The sequence below is a fragment of the Ranitomeya imitator genome, chromosome 8, assembly GCF_032444005.1.
Source record: "Ranitomeya imitator isolate aRanImi1 chromosome 8, aRanImi1.pri, whole genome shotgun sequence".
Taxonomy (NCBI): Eukaryota; Metazoa; Chordata; class Amphibia; order Anura; family Dendrobatidae; genus Ranitomeya; species Ranitomeya imitator.
In genome coordinates this window covers 35,600,593-35,617,244 of record NC_091289.1, presented here as the reverse complement: position 1 = coordinate 35,617,244, position 16,652 = coordinate 35,600,593, and the positions used below count along the sequence as shown (strand labels likewise).

Genomic DNA, 16,652 nt, shown 5'->3' with positions numbered 1-16,652 from the left:
TCGCCTTGCCTGATTCTCACCAGATTATACGCACCACGAAGATCTATCTTAGTGAACCAACTAGCCCCCTTAATCCGAGCAAACAAATCAGATAACAATGGCAAGGGGTACTGAAATTTAACCGTGATCTTATTTAGAAGGCGGTAATCTATACACGGTCTCAGCGAACCATCCTTCTTGGCCACAAAAAAGAACCCTGCTCCCAATGGCGACGACGACGGGCGAATATGCCCCTTCTCCAGGGATTCCTTCACATAACTGCGCATAGCGGTGTGCTCAGGCACGGATAAATTAAACAGTCGACCTTTTGGGAATTTACTACCAGGAATCAAATTGATAGCACAATCACAATCCCTATGCGGAGGCAGGGCATCGGACTTGGGCTCATCAAATACATCCCGGTAATCAGACAAGAACTCTGGAACCTCAGAAGGGGTGGATGACGAAATTGACAGAAATGGAAAATCACCATGTACCCCCTGACAACCCCAGCTGGACACCAACATGGAATTCCAATCCAATACTGGATTATGGGCTTGTAGCCATGGCAACGCCAACACGACCACATCATGCAGATTATGCAACACCAGAAAGCGAATAACCTCCTGATGTGCAGCAGCCATGCACATGGTCAGCTGGGTCCAGTATTGAGGCTTATTCTTGGCCAAAGGTGTAGCATCAATTCCTCTCAATGGAATAGGACACTGCAAGGGCTCCAATAAAAACCCACAACGTTTAGCATAATCCAAGTCCATCAAATTCAGGGCAGCGCCTGAATCCACAAACGCCATGACAGAATACGACGACAAGGAGCATATCAAGGTAACGGACAGAAGAAATTTTGACTGTACAGTACCAATGGCAGCAGATCTAGCGAACCGCTTAGTGCGCTTAGGACAATCAGAGATAGCATGAGTAGAATCACCACAGTAGAAACACAGCCCATTCAGACGTCTGTGTTCTTGCCGTTCAACTCTGGTCATAGTCCTATCGCACTGCATAGGCTCAGGTTTAATCTCAGGTAATACCGCCAAATGGTGCACAGATTTACGCTCACGCAAGCGTCGACCGATCTGAATGGCCAAAGACATAGACTCATTCAAACCAGCGGGCATAGGAAATCCCACCATGACATCCTTAATGGCTTCAGAGAGACCCTTTCTGAAAATGGCTGCAAGCGCAGATTCATTCCATTGAGTGAGCACGGACCATTTTCTAAATTTCTGGCAATATAGCTCTATCTCATCCTGAGCCTGACATAGAGCCAGCAAATTTTTTTCTGCCTGATCTACTGAATTAGGCTCATCGTACAGCAATCCAAGCGCCAGGAAAAACGCATTGATGTCACTCAATGCAGGATCTCCTGACGCAAGAGAAAATGCCCAGTCCTGAGGGTCGCCACGCAAAAAAGAAATGACGATCCTAACCTGTTGCGCTGAGTCACCAGAGGAGCGAGATTTCAAAGCCAGAAACAGTTTACAATTATTCTTGAAACTCAGAAATTTAGTTCTATCTCCAAAAAACAAATCCGGAATAGGAATTCTCGGTTCTAACAAAGAATTCTGAACCACAAAATTTTGAATATCTTGAACTCTTGCCGTGAGCTGATCTACACATGAAGACAGACCTTTAATGTCCATTGTAACACCTGTGTCCTGAACCACCCAAATGTCTAGGGGAAAAAAAAGACAAATCACAGTGCAAAGAAAAAAAAATGGTCTCAGAACTTCTTTTTTCCCTCTATTGAGAATCATTAGTACTTTGGGCTTCCTGTACTGTTATGCAAGGCAATTTCAGTAACACAATGTACATAGCGATCAGAGCACATACAGTGATCTGACAATAACCCAAAATAATAGAACGAGCTCTGAGACGTGGAAACTCTGTAGACCGCAATTCCTGATCCTCTCCAAACACAACTAGAGGCAGCTGTGGATTGCGCCTAAGGCTCCCTATGCAACTCGGCACAGCCTGAGACACTAACTAGCCTGAAGATAGAAAAATAAGCCTACCTTGCCTCAGAGAAATACCCCAAAGGAAAAGGCAGCCCCCCACATATAATGACTGTGAGTAAGATGAAAAGACAAACGTAGGGATGAACTAGATTCAGCAAAGTGAGGCCCGATATTCTAGACAGAACGAGGATAGGAAAGATAACTTTGCGGTCTACACAAAACCCTAAAGAAAACCACGCAAAGGGGGCAAAAAGACCCTCCGTACCGAACTAACGGCACGGAGGTACACCCTTTGCGTCCCAGAGCTTCCAGCAAAACAAATAGACAAGCTGGACAGAAAAAAATAGCAACAAATAGCAAAGAAGCACTTAGCTATGCAGAGCAGCAGGCCACAGGAATGATCCAGAGAAACACAAGTCCAACACTGGAACATTGACAGGAAGCATGGATAAAAGCATCAGGTGGAGTTAAGTAGAGAAGCAGCTAACGACCTCACCAGATCACCTGAGGGAGGAAACTCAGAAGCTGCAGTACCACTTTCCTCCACAAACGGAAGCTCCCAGAGAGAATCAGCCGAAGTACCACTTGTGACCACAGGAGTGAACTCTGCCACAGAATTCACAACAGCCGGGGCCAGAGGGAAGAGAGAGGCCGGGGTCAGAGGGAAGAGAGAGGCCGGGGCCAGAGGGAAGAGAGGGCCCAGGGGGAAGAGAGAGTCCAGGCAAAGACAAGAAAGTCCATTGGGCAGTTCCCTAAAGCTTAGCACTCCCAAATCCGGAGATGTCAAATAAAATGTACATGACTTGACAAGATTAAAATCCTTGAAAATGAAGTGGAAAAAAGTTAAAGTAATGGCCGCATACAAATTAAATATTGGTTGGCCAAACGAACGGTCAACAGCCATCTTTCCCGACTCCCCCATACACAGGGAGTCGGGAAAAAGTCGACCAAAGGCTAATGCGTTCTCTATGGCAGACTGCCCCAGCAGTGTTTTATTTCTATAGAGAACAAAAAGGATCGGCCACTGTTACAAACATACGTAAATTTTATTCTCAACTAACCCTTTATATCTATTTCACATCAATTATATTAAATTAAAAGAGCCCAGATATTTTTCTTTTCTTTGTTTCTAGAAATTATAAATCTAAATTATTTCTAATTATAGTGGATAGGTCAAGATCAAAGTAAATGCAAAACAATGGTAGCAATTAGGATTTTAGGATACCATAATTGAGAAATCGCCTCCATTGCCATTCATTTATTATACAATATCCCAGAGTGCCTGCACAAACTTGTGCCACATATTGTGAATTGTTTTCTGGGGCTTCACAACCTTGGCCGGTGTCTTGTGTTTCATTCAAATGTCGCCATGAAAGACTACTGACCCCACATGAAAGCGGCCTGAGTTTTGCAACACCTGTACCTGCGTCAAAAGCTTCAAACTACTAATAGTGTACAGGCAGAAGGTTTACAGCAGGGGTCAAGTGAGGAGCGAGCATGCTCACCATTCGAGTGAGCACCGGGGTGATTGGGTACGCATCAAGTAGCGCTGGTGCTTGAGCTCCATGATCGATTTCACGCCCCACGTTTCGCGGTTCTTAGACAGCCAATAAACCGACAGCACTGCACACAATAACAGACGCCAGAAGCACCGGTAAAGACTCATCCCTGCACCTGGTGAGGGTGAGCAACGCACAGTTTGTTTTGATATTTAAAACAAGCTGCATCCAGAGGACAGGGCTTATCTGAAACCAGTAAAACCCTTCGATATTGTCATCCATGTGAACCATGCACAAGAAACCAACTGGTGGTAAAATAAAGAGGGTGGTAGGGGGGACAACTCCAAGCAATGGCAGAATCCTTAATTTGACGTTTGTTGCCTCTTTCTGCCATGATCAGGACGAGCTTAATAACGTAGAGTTCCCCGGTCATTAAACATCTCATAGTAGAGAAGGGAATACAATTGTATCCTGCAATCTATGAGTACAATTTAGCTCACACATGACTGACCGAATACATAAAATATGAGCACAGAAAGGTTTACTTTATGATTCCTCTTGTATGTAGCTTATATACGTTAGTCATAGTGAGTGGTGTTGTCAAAAATGGTTCATTTTTGAGGATATCAATATAAAGTAAAGGGTGTAATGCCTCATCTCCCCTGAGGAGGCACTGCAGTAAAAGTGGACACTTCCTGTCACTTGCTGATTGGAGTCGATCACTGGTATTTCCATCAGAAGGTCAAACTGTGATATCCTTACTATTGGGAGAAAGTCAAAAATAGTGGACAACGCCTTCAAAGTCCAAGTGTAACTAAACTTTTATTTATATTTTTTTTATAAGAGTTTTGTCCAGCATGGAAAATTATGAAATTTTGGAACATACTTGATTAGGGGATGTTTCTTCATTCAATGCATGCAAGTGACTTCTAAACCTCGGCTTTTTCCCAGTATATTATCTTGCCTTAAGCTGCACCGATATCAGAAAGTACTCTTTGGGAGCACAGATGATGGCAGTGATGGGTCAGCTCAGCACCTATATGTCTCACTAATTCTGGGGATAAGCTGCTGGAAGAGATTGTCCTGGTAAGCAGATCACGTCAAGGAGGAGACAGGTGTTGACCCATCACCGCCATCATCTGTACTCCAAATGAGAACGCTTGGATATTAGGGCAGCTGAAGGTAGAGAAATAGACTGAGGGAAAAGCCGGGGTTTGGAAGCCACTTATATGTTTTGTTTTTTTTTACAGGAATTAAGACAAATCTCTTAATGAAGTGATTTGCAAAGTTTCATAGCTTTCCATGTTGGACAAAATTATTTAAAAAAAAAAGAAAAAAAGTTTAGGAATGTGTATGCAATCGGTCATGTCTACATACCTTGTAGCAAACATGGCTCTGAGGGAGGAGAATGTAGCAGCGTCTTCCTTGAGAGCCTTCAGCTCATTGCGCAGTTTCATCATGGTCTCCGTCACCATGGTCTTCTCATTCTCATACTTGCTCTTCAAGTTGGCGAGTGCGACCTCCGCAGTCTGAAAAAGAAAAAAAAAAAAGGAAATTCACTATAAGAAATGTTATTGTTATGATCAAATTATTTTTATAGAGATACCTCTATAAAACGTAAAAACTTGTCAATTTCCAACAGTGATTAAAAAAAAAAATATGTAGGTTTACAAAAAAAATAAAATGATTTTATTCTAGTCCTAAATTACTATTATATTTATCAATGTAAGGACATTAACTGAAGAATATTACGGTTTGAAGCCTTAATCTGGAAAATCAACACTATACATCCATTTGATGCACCGCAGTAGAAAACGTTTCTTTAAAGTAAAGATAAGATTGAATAAGAAATAGGGTCAGAATGGTCCATTCAAGCTAAGAAATGGTTGAGGATTCAGCTGCTGTAGAGATTAATTGCAAATATACTTTCCCCTTCTGAAATAATGAGAACTAACCTACTTTCCTCAGAGCGTATCACGCAATGAATAAATTATAATTGAAAAAATAATTGCTTAAGCTCCATATCAAATTGGGACTTACTTGTTTGTTGGCTTTGAGCACAGTTCTCAACGTAGCAATCTGTTCCCTCTTAGTGCTCAAAAGAGACTTCAGCTTCAAGATGTCTTCCATGAGTGCTTCTTTGTCTCTATCCACCGCCGGTCCAAGCTCTTGGCTGGCTACTTGCTGCCGGGATAGTTCTGTGGTCCTGTCCACTGCAGCCTGTAAATGCTTGATCTGATCACGGATTATAGCTATCAGGTTATAAATGTTCATGGGTTCTCTTCTAGGATCAGAAACAGGAGATGGGATTGGAGATACAGGAGATCCAGACTCACTATGGCCATTTTCGTTGTTCAACAGACCCTTAGAAAGAAGTATGGGTGACCTACGGCCTTTGCCTTCAGGACTGTTTCTTCCACCTTTGCCCTCCTTGTAATAATCCAACATGACCCGGTTGGGCGTTTCATTATTACACATACACACATGATGGTACAAATTGGCCAGCTCTTCGCTAAATGTAACCAGCTCATCTTGGGCCACGGTGAGACTTCCTTGTGTCTCTCCAGCTACATCACTCACTTTCTTTAACTCTTTCTCGAGCCTGACAACTTGGTCTCTGTCTTGTCGTGTGGTCTTCTCAAGTAAGGAGATCTTTTCTACCATGGCGTGTGTTTCACTCTCAAACCTGTTCTTGTCCTCTTCGTATTTTGACTCGCATTCCTCGTATTTGGTCTTTACAGTCTTCAGTTCTTCTTTCAGGTCGAGTATTTCTGCCGAGGCTACCTTGTACTTGCATTCTAAGATCTCAGGACCATTAATGTCAACCTCATAATAATCTCCATCTTCGTGACTATCCCGCTCTTTCTCATGGTCTAGAGAGGACTGGCGTTCCTTGGAGGCATGAAGTTTCTTCATGGCATTTAGATTTTCGGTGAGCCTGCTAACCTTGTCGTTCTGCTCGGACAGAACACCTTTGGTGTTCTCCAGTTGTTTCTGAGATTCCTGAAGAGTAGACAACAAACTAACCTTTTCTCGTTCCACCTAGTTACGAAGAAAATCATGGTCAGTACAAAGAAACTCTCACACACGTTACATTATCAATGCTAAATATTACAAATTTGCGCAATATATTGAGTTGTCTTACTATTTAGACCACAGTGTATTGTGGCTTTATATTTTTTTACGTTTCCATTTGTAATTCATCTTAACAAATGCTTATATAATTTACTTACTGGTGGTGTCAGGCAATGGGTATACTACCTACTGTACATATAAAAAATTGTCCAGTTCTCAAAATAAAGGGGCCAAGGTCTCATCAGGAGAGCATAGCACAACTCATGTTCCACCCCTGGTACTCGCACTTGTCTACTACTAGAGGAGTTCGAAAAACTGCAGAATGGGCATGATGCCCTGACCTCCGTCATGCCTGGTGGTGTAGATGCTAATACAGAAGTCCTAGAGAGCCGTACTTGCACAGTAACTCATTTATCCACTGAACGAAGCCTTACCAGCGGACATGGCAATGGATCAAGGAACCCCCATTCTGCAGTGAGACTCACATGTATTAGACAATAATGTCTACGAAACCCTTTTAACTACATAGCATAGCAGTGGGCTTGGTCCTACTGATGTAGTAACATATATGGCATATACCTGCATCAGTTGTTGTTTGAGTTTCTGTATTTCAGAGATATTTAGCTCACTTAGCAGATCTGAAACCAGACTTGGCGCTGGATCGTTCTTGTTGGGGTTGGACACTTTATTATCAGCATTCATCTTGATGACTCCATTATGCTCGAAACCATTCACAACGTCATCGTTGTTGGGCTCTGTGATTTCGTCACTGAACTTTAGCCCATCCAAGGAGAAGTTTAGGTGGTTGCTGAACATGGAGTCGTTGATGTTCATATAGTGGGACAGCTCCTTTCGCAGGTTGTTTTTCTGTTCGCGTTCAGTCTTCAGGGTCTCCAGAGATTCTTCCAGTTGTCTTTCTGAAATCTCTTTTAATCGGATGGCATCTTCGAGCTGGCTGTTCAGGAACTCCGTCTCTTCCTCCAATCTTTTAATTTCATGTTTGAGACCCTCAAACTCCACCTGGTGGCAGACCATAAAGAAGATATCAACAATCTCTGAATTATTTATGCTATAATTATAATATACAATGAATGAGATTTCAGAATATCCACTTCCACTCATAACACATCTTCTAAACATTGAAGCATGAAGACCAGTTATTGATTGACTACACAAGAGAAAATAACATTGGGATAAGTGCTTTTTGTGTCTGCTATTCCACCAGGTTTGACCATGATCGTGAGGACATTAGCCCCTTCTTCTGAATCTCCCTCTATTAGAGAGAGGAGCCATGTCCGGCAGCCTTTTCAGCCATATGGGATAGCATATGTCTAATTTCAAGCAATTCCGTTTAATAACTCCAGATCATCAAGACCCCCCCCCCCCCCCCCCCCGCAATTAGTGGAATCCATAATCCCAGTTCACCCCCTAATTCCGCGACATTGGTTTTTAGCCTACAAAATTGCTTATACAAGTATTTTGTTCAAATCTTTTCAAGTTAACAGAAATGGTGCCATTTCAATTCTGCTAACAGGTCATGAATTTGCCCATACTTGCCAGAATTTTATAAGATTCCTTACCTAGAGTTGAGCCAAGAAAAAAAAAAAAAAAAAAAACTGTAGGACTCTGGTACGGGAGCCACATCAGCAGTCTATGGCTGCCATACCAGACGGATGATAATCTGCTCCTACCTTCGTCCTCTTCTGTTTTGTAGGTCCAAAGCACCATCATCGCAGATTTGCAGGGCTCTGATCCGATGGCTGATGGCTACAGACGAGGGTCCTGTGAATCATTTTGCTCTACTCTACCCTTAATTGAATGATTTATGTTTATCTAAAGACTGAACTCTACCAAAGTCTGATTCAGACATAGAATATGAAGGTTAAAATTTGCCAAAATTTGGGGCTTTTTCTTTTTGTTTGTTTTTAACGCCTGACACATTGTGAAAACCCAATAATACATCCCCATCATTGATTTCTTCGAGTGGATGGAATGGTTATGTACATATACAACCCAGTAAGTTTTGTACTGTTTTGACCGAAAAATGGAACTGGAATTGAAAAGTCACACGTTTATGTGCAAAAACTTAGCTACCTTTAGAATTTTTACACCAACTTTTGTTGCATCTTACTCCAGTGAATAATGGGTCAAGAACTGGTCTATAACACCAGTCTTGATGATCCCTCCCATGTCTTTTTATTATAGAGTATACATACCTCTGTCACACAAAGTTATGACTAGATCAATCTTTTTTTTTTTTTAATTAAGTCAACATTGGTGCAACACAATTATCCCTAAAGACCCCAATAAACAAAAGAGCAAAGTCATCCAACCCACATGAGTGGCGCCGAACAACTATCTTACGTGTTTAGTGGTCTCCAGACTCTACTATTAGAGACAGTAGCAAGGGGATAAAAAAGGATTGGGCATGCTGAATTTCATCATACCCGATCCTTTTGTTCTCAAAGGAGATAATCCATCACCAAAGATGTCTGACAGCAAATTATTTCCCTCTCCTTATTAAGAACACGTTCAAATATTCACGTTTACGCCATGGTCAAGAAAGGTCGGACGCTCAGCTATGGAAGGTGTACAGACGGGATTAATCCAGCTTTGCTCACTTCCACAACTGCAGGTGAATGGTAACGATGACGCCAAGTCTACAGATATATGCGAGCCTGTCGGCAGCATGAGTGGAGATATCACATCCCCACCCTAGTCATTAAAATAGGATAGGTGCAGGAATTGCATCTAAGTAGCGCACAGGTGACGGCAGATATTTGTAGACTTGACAACACCAATCTGGTCACCTCCAGATGCGGAAGTGAGAAGAGCAGGATTACCCCCTATAAGGCCACGTACCACCGAAACGTGTGCTTGTAGCCTGTGTGGGAGCACACAGATCATGGAGTAGGAAACCAAGTGCCCTCGATGCACTATTGTATAGCGCCATGAACCACATGACGAATATATTCAAGGCATTGAGATCACTGAAACCCAGCTTCCGATGGGGCATGACAAAGGCCTATGGAGGCGCACTATTAGCCTGAAGATTTCTAAAAATGCTATATTACAGCTCTGTAAAACTCAGCAGTTAGTATGGAGCCAGTCTCCGCCATGTGCATCGGCCTTAACCTCTATATGCTGTATATTATAAACTTGTTTAAAAAAAAAAAACAAATTGAGAAATATCATCAGAAATGTAACATCCTCAATTCCATAACAACAAACTGTGACATCTTGCTAAACACTATTTTGCAGAACAGAGCTAGGAGTTCCTCTTATTTAGTCAAAATTCTAAAATTAAAAACCTGAATATGACAATAAAAAAAGTCAGAAACTATCCAAAAGACAACAAATATTCTGAAATCTAAAACTACACATACAGTTAAATGCTTAATAATAAAATACTCTGACAGACATAATCACAGACTGTTTGGGGATTTCTAATATTATATCGAAAACAATGTTTGCATAAAATAACTGTTCAAACCAAGCACAAGGTGCACCTTTGCTGAGCAATTAAAGTCACCTTTCCACCTACTTGTTTTCCATCTATCTCCACCCTACTAGTTCCTGTAAAGTCAGAGTTGTCAATCAAGGAGAAGCGGGATGGAAAGAGATGGAAAATAAGTAGGTGGGAAGGTGCTTAGAACTCCTTGGCCACACCAAGGGTCCACGTCGTGTCAGTGCTTGGTTTGAACAGTCGTTTTGTGCTGACAGATTTCCTATAAGTGCACAGACACTACTAGCACTTACCTGATTTTGCTTAAGAACTGAAACTTGCTTCTGCAGAGAGATGTTCTCCTCCTCCAGCTCGGTATAATCTTGGAGTAACCTGGCTTCTCGGAACTTGTACTCTTTGATGTCATCACGTAGGCGAGCTCTTTGGGCCTCCACATTTTGATTCAGCTGAAACGATATAAAAGCACAGTATTATATAATATGGCTCTAATGTTTAAAATAAATGCACTATACTGCATATATAGGTCTGCGCAATATTACACTCCAGGAACATTTCCTACAAAGGTTGCATTGTTTCAAAAGATCTCACTTGCGCATGTCCATTAATCTGATCATTCCACATAGACTGACAGTGATCATCTGATGGAGCTGGTCATCTTCTCAGAAGCAAATTGTTCTCAATCTGAACCCTATATCAGGTTAGTGAGGCTAAAAGATGAATATATACTATACATGGAACATAGATTCTGCGAGTCCTGAGCTGTGGGACCACAGCTGTAAGAGTAAGCAAGGACTATCTTTGTGCCTTATCCATGTAAGCTGTAAGAGTGAAGCTCTGTTGCTTCCTATTTGTTTGTTTTTTAAATAGACAGGTTTATCTTCATTACCATTATGTTAGCACTATATGTGCTAGAACTTCCTTTTCCTCACTTTCACCAATAGTCTGCCCAATTTACCAATAGCTTGCTTGCCTTCAACTTCAAGCTATTCTCTCTTTTATATCTGTAAGATGTTTCACAGACAGGAGAGCAGAGAGCAGAAATGAAGCAGACAGGAGCGCAGAAACCTGAACCCACTTCCAGTATTTTGGAGATGGATTAGACTTGACAACAGGCAGAGGACAGCAAGTTTTACATAAGGTAGTCATCTAGCGCTGGGACTGTTGAGTCATATTTTTGGGACTTTTGGCAACACAAATTTCTAAATAAAATAATTTGAGGAATTTCAATTTATTACATTATCGATCAAATGAAATCACGGTGATTGAAAAGTACAGTGATCATTTCATGCGGCAAAAATGACAAATATCCATGAAATGCCATTCTTATAAGGCTTATAATGATGAGAGCATTATACTGCCTCTGTACAAATCCCTAGTTAGACCGCACATGGAGTACTGTGTCCAGTTTTGGGCACCGGTGCTCAGGAAGGATATAATGGAACTAGAGAGAGTACAAAGGAGGGCAACAAAATTAATAAAGGGGATGGGAGAACTACAATACCCAGATAGATTAGCGAAATTAGGATTATTTAGTCTAGAAAAAAGACGACTGAGGGGCGATCTAATAACCATGTATAAGTATATAAGGGGACAATACAAATATCTCGCTGAGGATCTGTTTATACCAAGGAAGGTGACGGGCACAAGGGGGCATTCTTTGCGTCTGGAGGAGAGAAGGTTTTTCCACCAACATAGAAGAGGATTCTTTACTGTTAGGGCAGTGAGAATCTGGAATTGCTTGCCTGAGGAGGTGGTGATGGCGAACTCAGTCGAGGGGTTCAAGAGAGGCCTGGATGTCTTCCTGGAGCAGAACAATATTGTATCATAGAATTATTAGGTTCTGTAGAAGGACGTAGATCTGGGGATTTATTATGATGGAATATAGGCTGAACTGGATGGACAAATGTCTTTTTTCGGCCTTACTAACTATGTTACTATGTTACTATGTTATTTTTTTCAACCAAAAGTGGAAAATCAGAAGTAAACTATTTCTTCTAAACGACATATAAAAAAAAAATTGGACCATTAAAGTTGTAAATGGAAATAAAAGGGGAAGAATAGATAAGGGCGTTACATATCCAGCAGATTAGCCGAGGAGATACACAGACATGTGATTATTAGTTCAGCTCTCGGGAGCCGGTCACATTCCTTTCCGATTGCCAGAAAAACAGAATAACGGAAAAAGAAGCTTCATTTAAGTAGCAGAACAGGGAATGAACGAAAGTGCCCCGATCGCTGTTACTATACTCGGAGGTCAGCCCCAACTCTAGAACATAGCAATAATAAGAGGGTCCGGGAGTTGCTAAATAATAAATTTGTCATTTCTCTTACACCACTTTTGTCATTCACAGGTCCGCTGCCCTGGCCTTCGGTTCCTGGTGATTGGTTTCATAGTCATGAATTTCAACATTGTTTTTTTTTTTGGGGGGGGGGGGAGAGAAGGTAACCAATTTGATTTACACATGTGCCGCCTCAGCTCCAATAACTGTGTATGGGACAGACAACCCTATAGGCAATGAATGGAGCAGAGGGCGACAAGGTGTACAACAAGCATCAGGAGCATGTATGAGCCACCCAGATCCGTGGGAACTATTTTTTAGGACAATGGAGTTCCTTAGCTTGTTTAGCTGCTGCAGACAATACATGACCGTCCTCTGGGTGTCAGCAGAATCTGATGGCGGCTCGGCGATTATTCATGTAGGTAATAACTGTGTAAATAAGAGTTGTAAGGGCTGCTTGTCGTGAATAATATTTCTATTTACTCAGGCTTGAATAAAAAGGGCTCCGGTGTAAAGACGGATTAGACCGGACAGAAAAGGTTTTGTCTGGAAAAATCAGTAAACACAATAGGCAAAGTCTAAGTCAATATGGCGGATTATGATATGGGAATTTTTTTCCCTTTTTCAGTAAATATTGACACATGCTCAGATCATTGTATACTACAAAATTACAGGATATACAGTATGTACAGCCGGGAGCTGAACTCACTGACTGCCAAGCAGAGTGCCAGGTTCACCAGAGCGAAGCTGCTGCTCAGCATGTCTCCAATCCACCCAAATATCCTAGGGCATTCTGGACCAACTTGTCCCAAGCGGGCAACCGACTTTCAGGATTGCTACATCCAATAGGTGACGCCAGAGATCAAGTCCTCTTCCTTCTGAAGAGGCTATTTGCATATTCAGGAAACCACACGTGATCGGACTCCGACCTTTTCTTTCCTATTGAAGCATCTAATGAGCATGTGCAAAGTTGACTGTGAAGGGATGGGGATAAGGTCAGCTGTGACATCGCCTCTTGTGATTCCTGTATTATCCGCTATGAACAGAGGTGTTAACTGTCATTGTATTCCTACCTCTGCTGATAAGAATACTGTAAACTCTTCCTGAAAAGACAGGAAGAGCTTTAAAAAAAATGTGAAAAAAGATAAATTTACTAATTTTTCTCTAAATAAAGATTGTAATATGAAAAAAAATAAAAATAAATCCATTAACAAAAAAAAACACATTCATACAAAAAAAACCTAGATTTAAACAATAGGTTATATTCTGACAACTCCATTACAATTTCATCTCGCGCGACCCTACATTTCTAAATTACCGTAAATATAATTGGACAAATTGCACTATTTAATTGCAGAAATCTTCTATATAGCTGTTCGTCAAGTAAATCTTCCTGGCTTGTCACTTTTGTAATCGACTGGTTCCTATTGAAACAGCTCCACTTTTTTCGTCCATTACTGGAGTTTTGATGGACCTCCCCGAGTGTCAGGGTACTATTTGGCGAGAATATAAGCATGGCGCCGCTTTAGATTATGGTCTTGGATATGCTTCATAGCTACAGCTTTACTTGGTCTGAAGATGAGATTGGTTTAGTGATTTAATGAAAGATGAAGATAAGGTGCATACTCCAGCTTCTAAAATCTTGAAATACTTTATTGGTGCATATAAATATAGCGTGATTAAAATCCTTGCTCAAAGGTGGATGCAGTCATGAGGATAGACAACGCGTTTCGATCTATGCGATCTTAATCATGTCTAACTCTCTTTCTCTATCTGTTGTTTTACTGCAATTTCTCTAGTAAATTCTCCCACCAGTATGGATTTAATTGTGATACTGATTAAATCTAAGATTGGATTTTTTGGTAATTGTTTTTTTTTATCACATTCATCTTTTAATTTTCTTAGGTCTTTCTTTTGATATTAGGTTTACGCACAGGCACAACAAAAAGTGTATATCGTTCCCTGATCTAGAACTGGAGGGTGACTGCGGTAAATCTATTCACTGCAAAACGCATATCAAACCTATGAGTGGAAATAAGGTTTTACACGCCAAGAGTAATCGCCCCTCCCACACAATTAAATCCATACAGGTGGGAGAATTTACTAGAGTCAAGAGAAATTGCAGTAAAACAACAGATAGAGAAAGAGTTTGATCATTTGGAAACACGACTTGATAGGCGCAGCTATCCTAAATGGTGCCTAAAAAGAGCCCGAAATATGGTGGATAAAAAAGATAGAGAAAATCTATTAAAATCTAATTTTAAATCTAAAAAAAGTAGGGCAGTCAAGCAAAATAAACCGTATGTTTGCCTTCAGTATAATTCCCATTTCAATGAGATCAAATCTATTATACAGAAACGGCTACCTATTTTAGAACAGGATGACATTTTGTCAAATATACTAAATTATGACATTAATATAGTAGCCAGAAGAGCCCCAACCATAGGAGATATAATTTCTCCAAGTCAATATACATCCAAACCTAAATCTAATACGTGGTTGGAATGTAAAGGCTTCTATAAATGCGGCACTATCGCATGCAGCACATGTGCATCTAGCCAATCAGGCAATAGATTCACTAATTATGAGAACTCTAAAAGTTATAAAATTAGAGATTTTATAAATTGCCACTCTAAAAATGGGGTATACAAGATCACAGTGTAAAATTTCGTATGTGGGATGTACCACCAGAAAGCTCAAAACGAGAATCTCTGAACATATAAGAGATACAAGTAATTTCAACGGAGGTAATAGAAATGTATCTATGGTTGCCAGGATTTTTGCTACTTGCCACGGAGGTAACATTGCAGCCATGTCTGTCCAGGGCATAGAACTGGTTAAATGCTCAAACCGTGGTGGGGACATCAAAAGACGCCTTCTTACTGGGGAGGCGTATTGTATATACACTTTACAAACGAGATCACCGTTCAGTTTAAACAAGAAAAACAAAATATTATATCGTTATTGTTAACCAGGGATTCAAGCTTCAGGAGGCTAATTTGCATATTCCAGGTGCCTTCTGGGAGAAGCGAAGTCTCCCTAAGCTAGAAGATCGTTGGGTACAGCCGGGACCAGCTGCTTCGAAAGCATCACCAAACCAGGGATTCAAGCTTCAGGAGGCTAATTTGCATATTCCAGGTGCCTTCTGGGAGAAGCGAAGTCTCCCTAAGCTAGAAGATCGTTGGGTACAGCCGGGACCAGCTGCTTCGAAAGAATCACCAAACCAGGGATTCAAGCTTCAGGAGGCTAATTTGCATATTCCAGGTGCCTTCTGGGAGAAGCGAAGTCTCCCTAAGCTAGAAGATCGTTGGGTACAGCCGGGACCAGCTGCTTCGAAAGCATCACCAAACCAGGGATTCAAGCTTCAGGAGGCTAATTTGCATATTCCAGGTGCCTTCTGGGAGAAGCGAAGTCTCCCTAAGCTAGAAGATCGTTGGGTACAGCCGGGACCAGCTGCTTCGAAAGCATCACCAAACCAGGGATTCAAGCTTCAGGAGGCTAATTTGCATATTCCAGGTGCCTTCTGGGAGAAGCGAAGTCTCCCTAAGCTAGAAGATCGTTGGGTACAGCCGGGACCAGCTGCTTCGAAAGCATCACCAAACCAGGGATTCAAGCTTCAGGAGGCTAATTTGCATATTCCAGGTGCCTTCTGGGAGAAGCGAAGTCTCCCTAAGCTAGAAGATCGTTGGGTACAGCCGGGACCAGCTGCTTCGAAAGCATCACCAAACCGCGCGCCTTACGGCGCGCAAATTTTTGCCTGTAGGACATTATTGCAAGAGAGCTTGGCTGAGTAGATTACACAAGGAGGAAAACACACAGCAAGTCAGCAGGATCTAGGAGCAACATGGCAGATGTGACAACCTACATGGTGAGCTGCAGCATGTGCTACATGTTCACAGATCGACCAGAAGAAGAATCCAATTTCACCTGTCAGAAGTGTAGACTAGTGGCCCTTTTAGAAGAAAAGGTGCGGGGTCTGGAAGAAAGAATAGCAACTTTGAAACTCATCAAAGAGAATGAAGACTTTCTAGACAGAACAGAAGCATCTCTACTGGTCACAGAAGGTGCAAAAAGTGTCAGAGAACCTCCAAAAGCAGATGAGTGGAAGCATGTGACCAAAAGAAGCAAGAAGACCATGGAGAAATCACCAACCACACAACTGAAGAACCGATATCAAATCTTTGTAGAGGATGAAGATGGCACACCTAAGAATGAAGCAATACCAGCAAGCAAAAAAGAAAAGGGCACACAGCAACAAGTGACAGCAAAAAGTACAGCCAAGAAGCAACGAAGAGTGGTGGTGGTGGGAGACTCACTACTGAGAGGCACAGAAGCAGCCATCTGCAGACCGGACATAACTGCAAGAGAAGTATGCTGC

The 16,652-nt window shown here is 41.6% G+C and overlaps 1 protein-coding gene across 2 annotated transcripts in view; it reads right to left on the bottom strand.

Annotated features, from left to right (window-relative positions):
* BICD2 (BICD cargo adaptor 2) overlaps nucleotides 1-16,652 on the bottom strand; it is a 117,936-nt gene that overhangs the window by 12,440 nt on the left and 88,844 nt on the right. For both annotated transcript variants that reach the window (XM_069736731.1, XM_069736730.1), the window contains exons 3-6: nucleotides 10,289-10,441; nucleotides 7,109-7,549; nucleotides 5,495-6,496; nucleotides 4,832-4,983 (exon numbers count right to left, since the gene is read on the bottom strand). In XM_069736731.1, coding sequence (XP_069592832.1) covers nucleotides 4,832-4,983; nucleotides 5,495-6,496; nucleotides 7,109-7,549; nucleotides 10,289-10,441 — 1,748 coding nt within the window. The remainder of the gene's footprint in view (nucleotides 1-4,831; nucleotides 4,984-5,494; nucleotides 6,497-7,108; nucleotides 7,550-10,288; nucleotides 10,442-16,652) is intronic.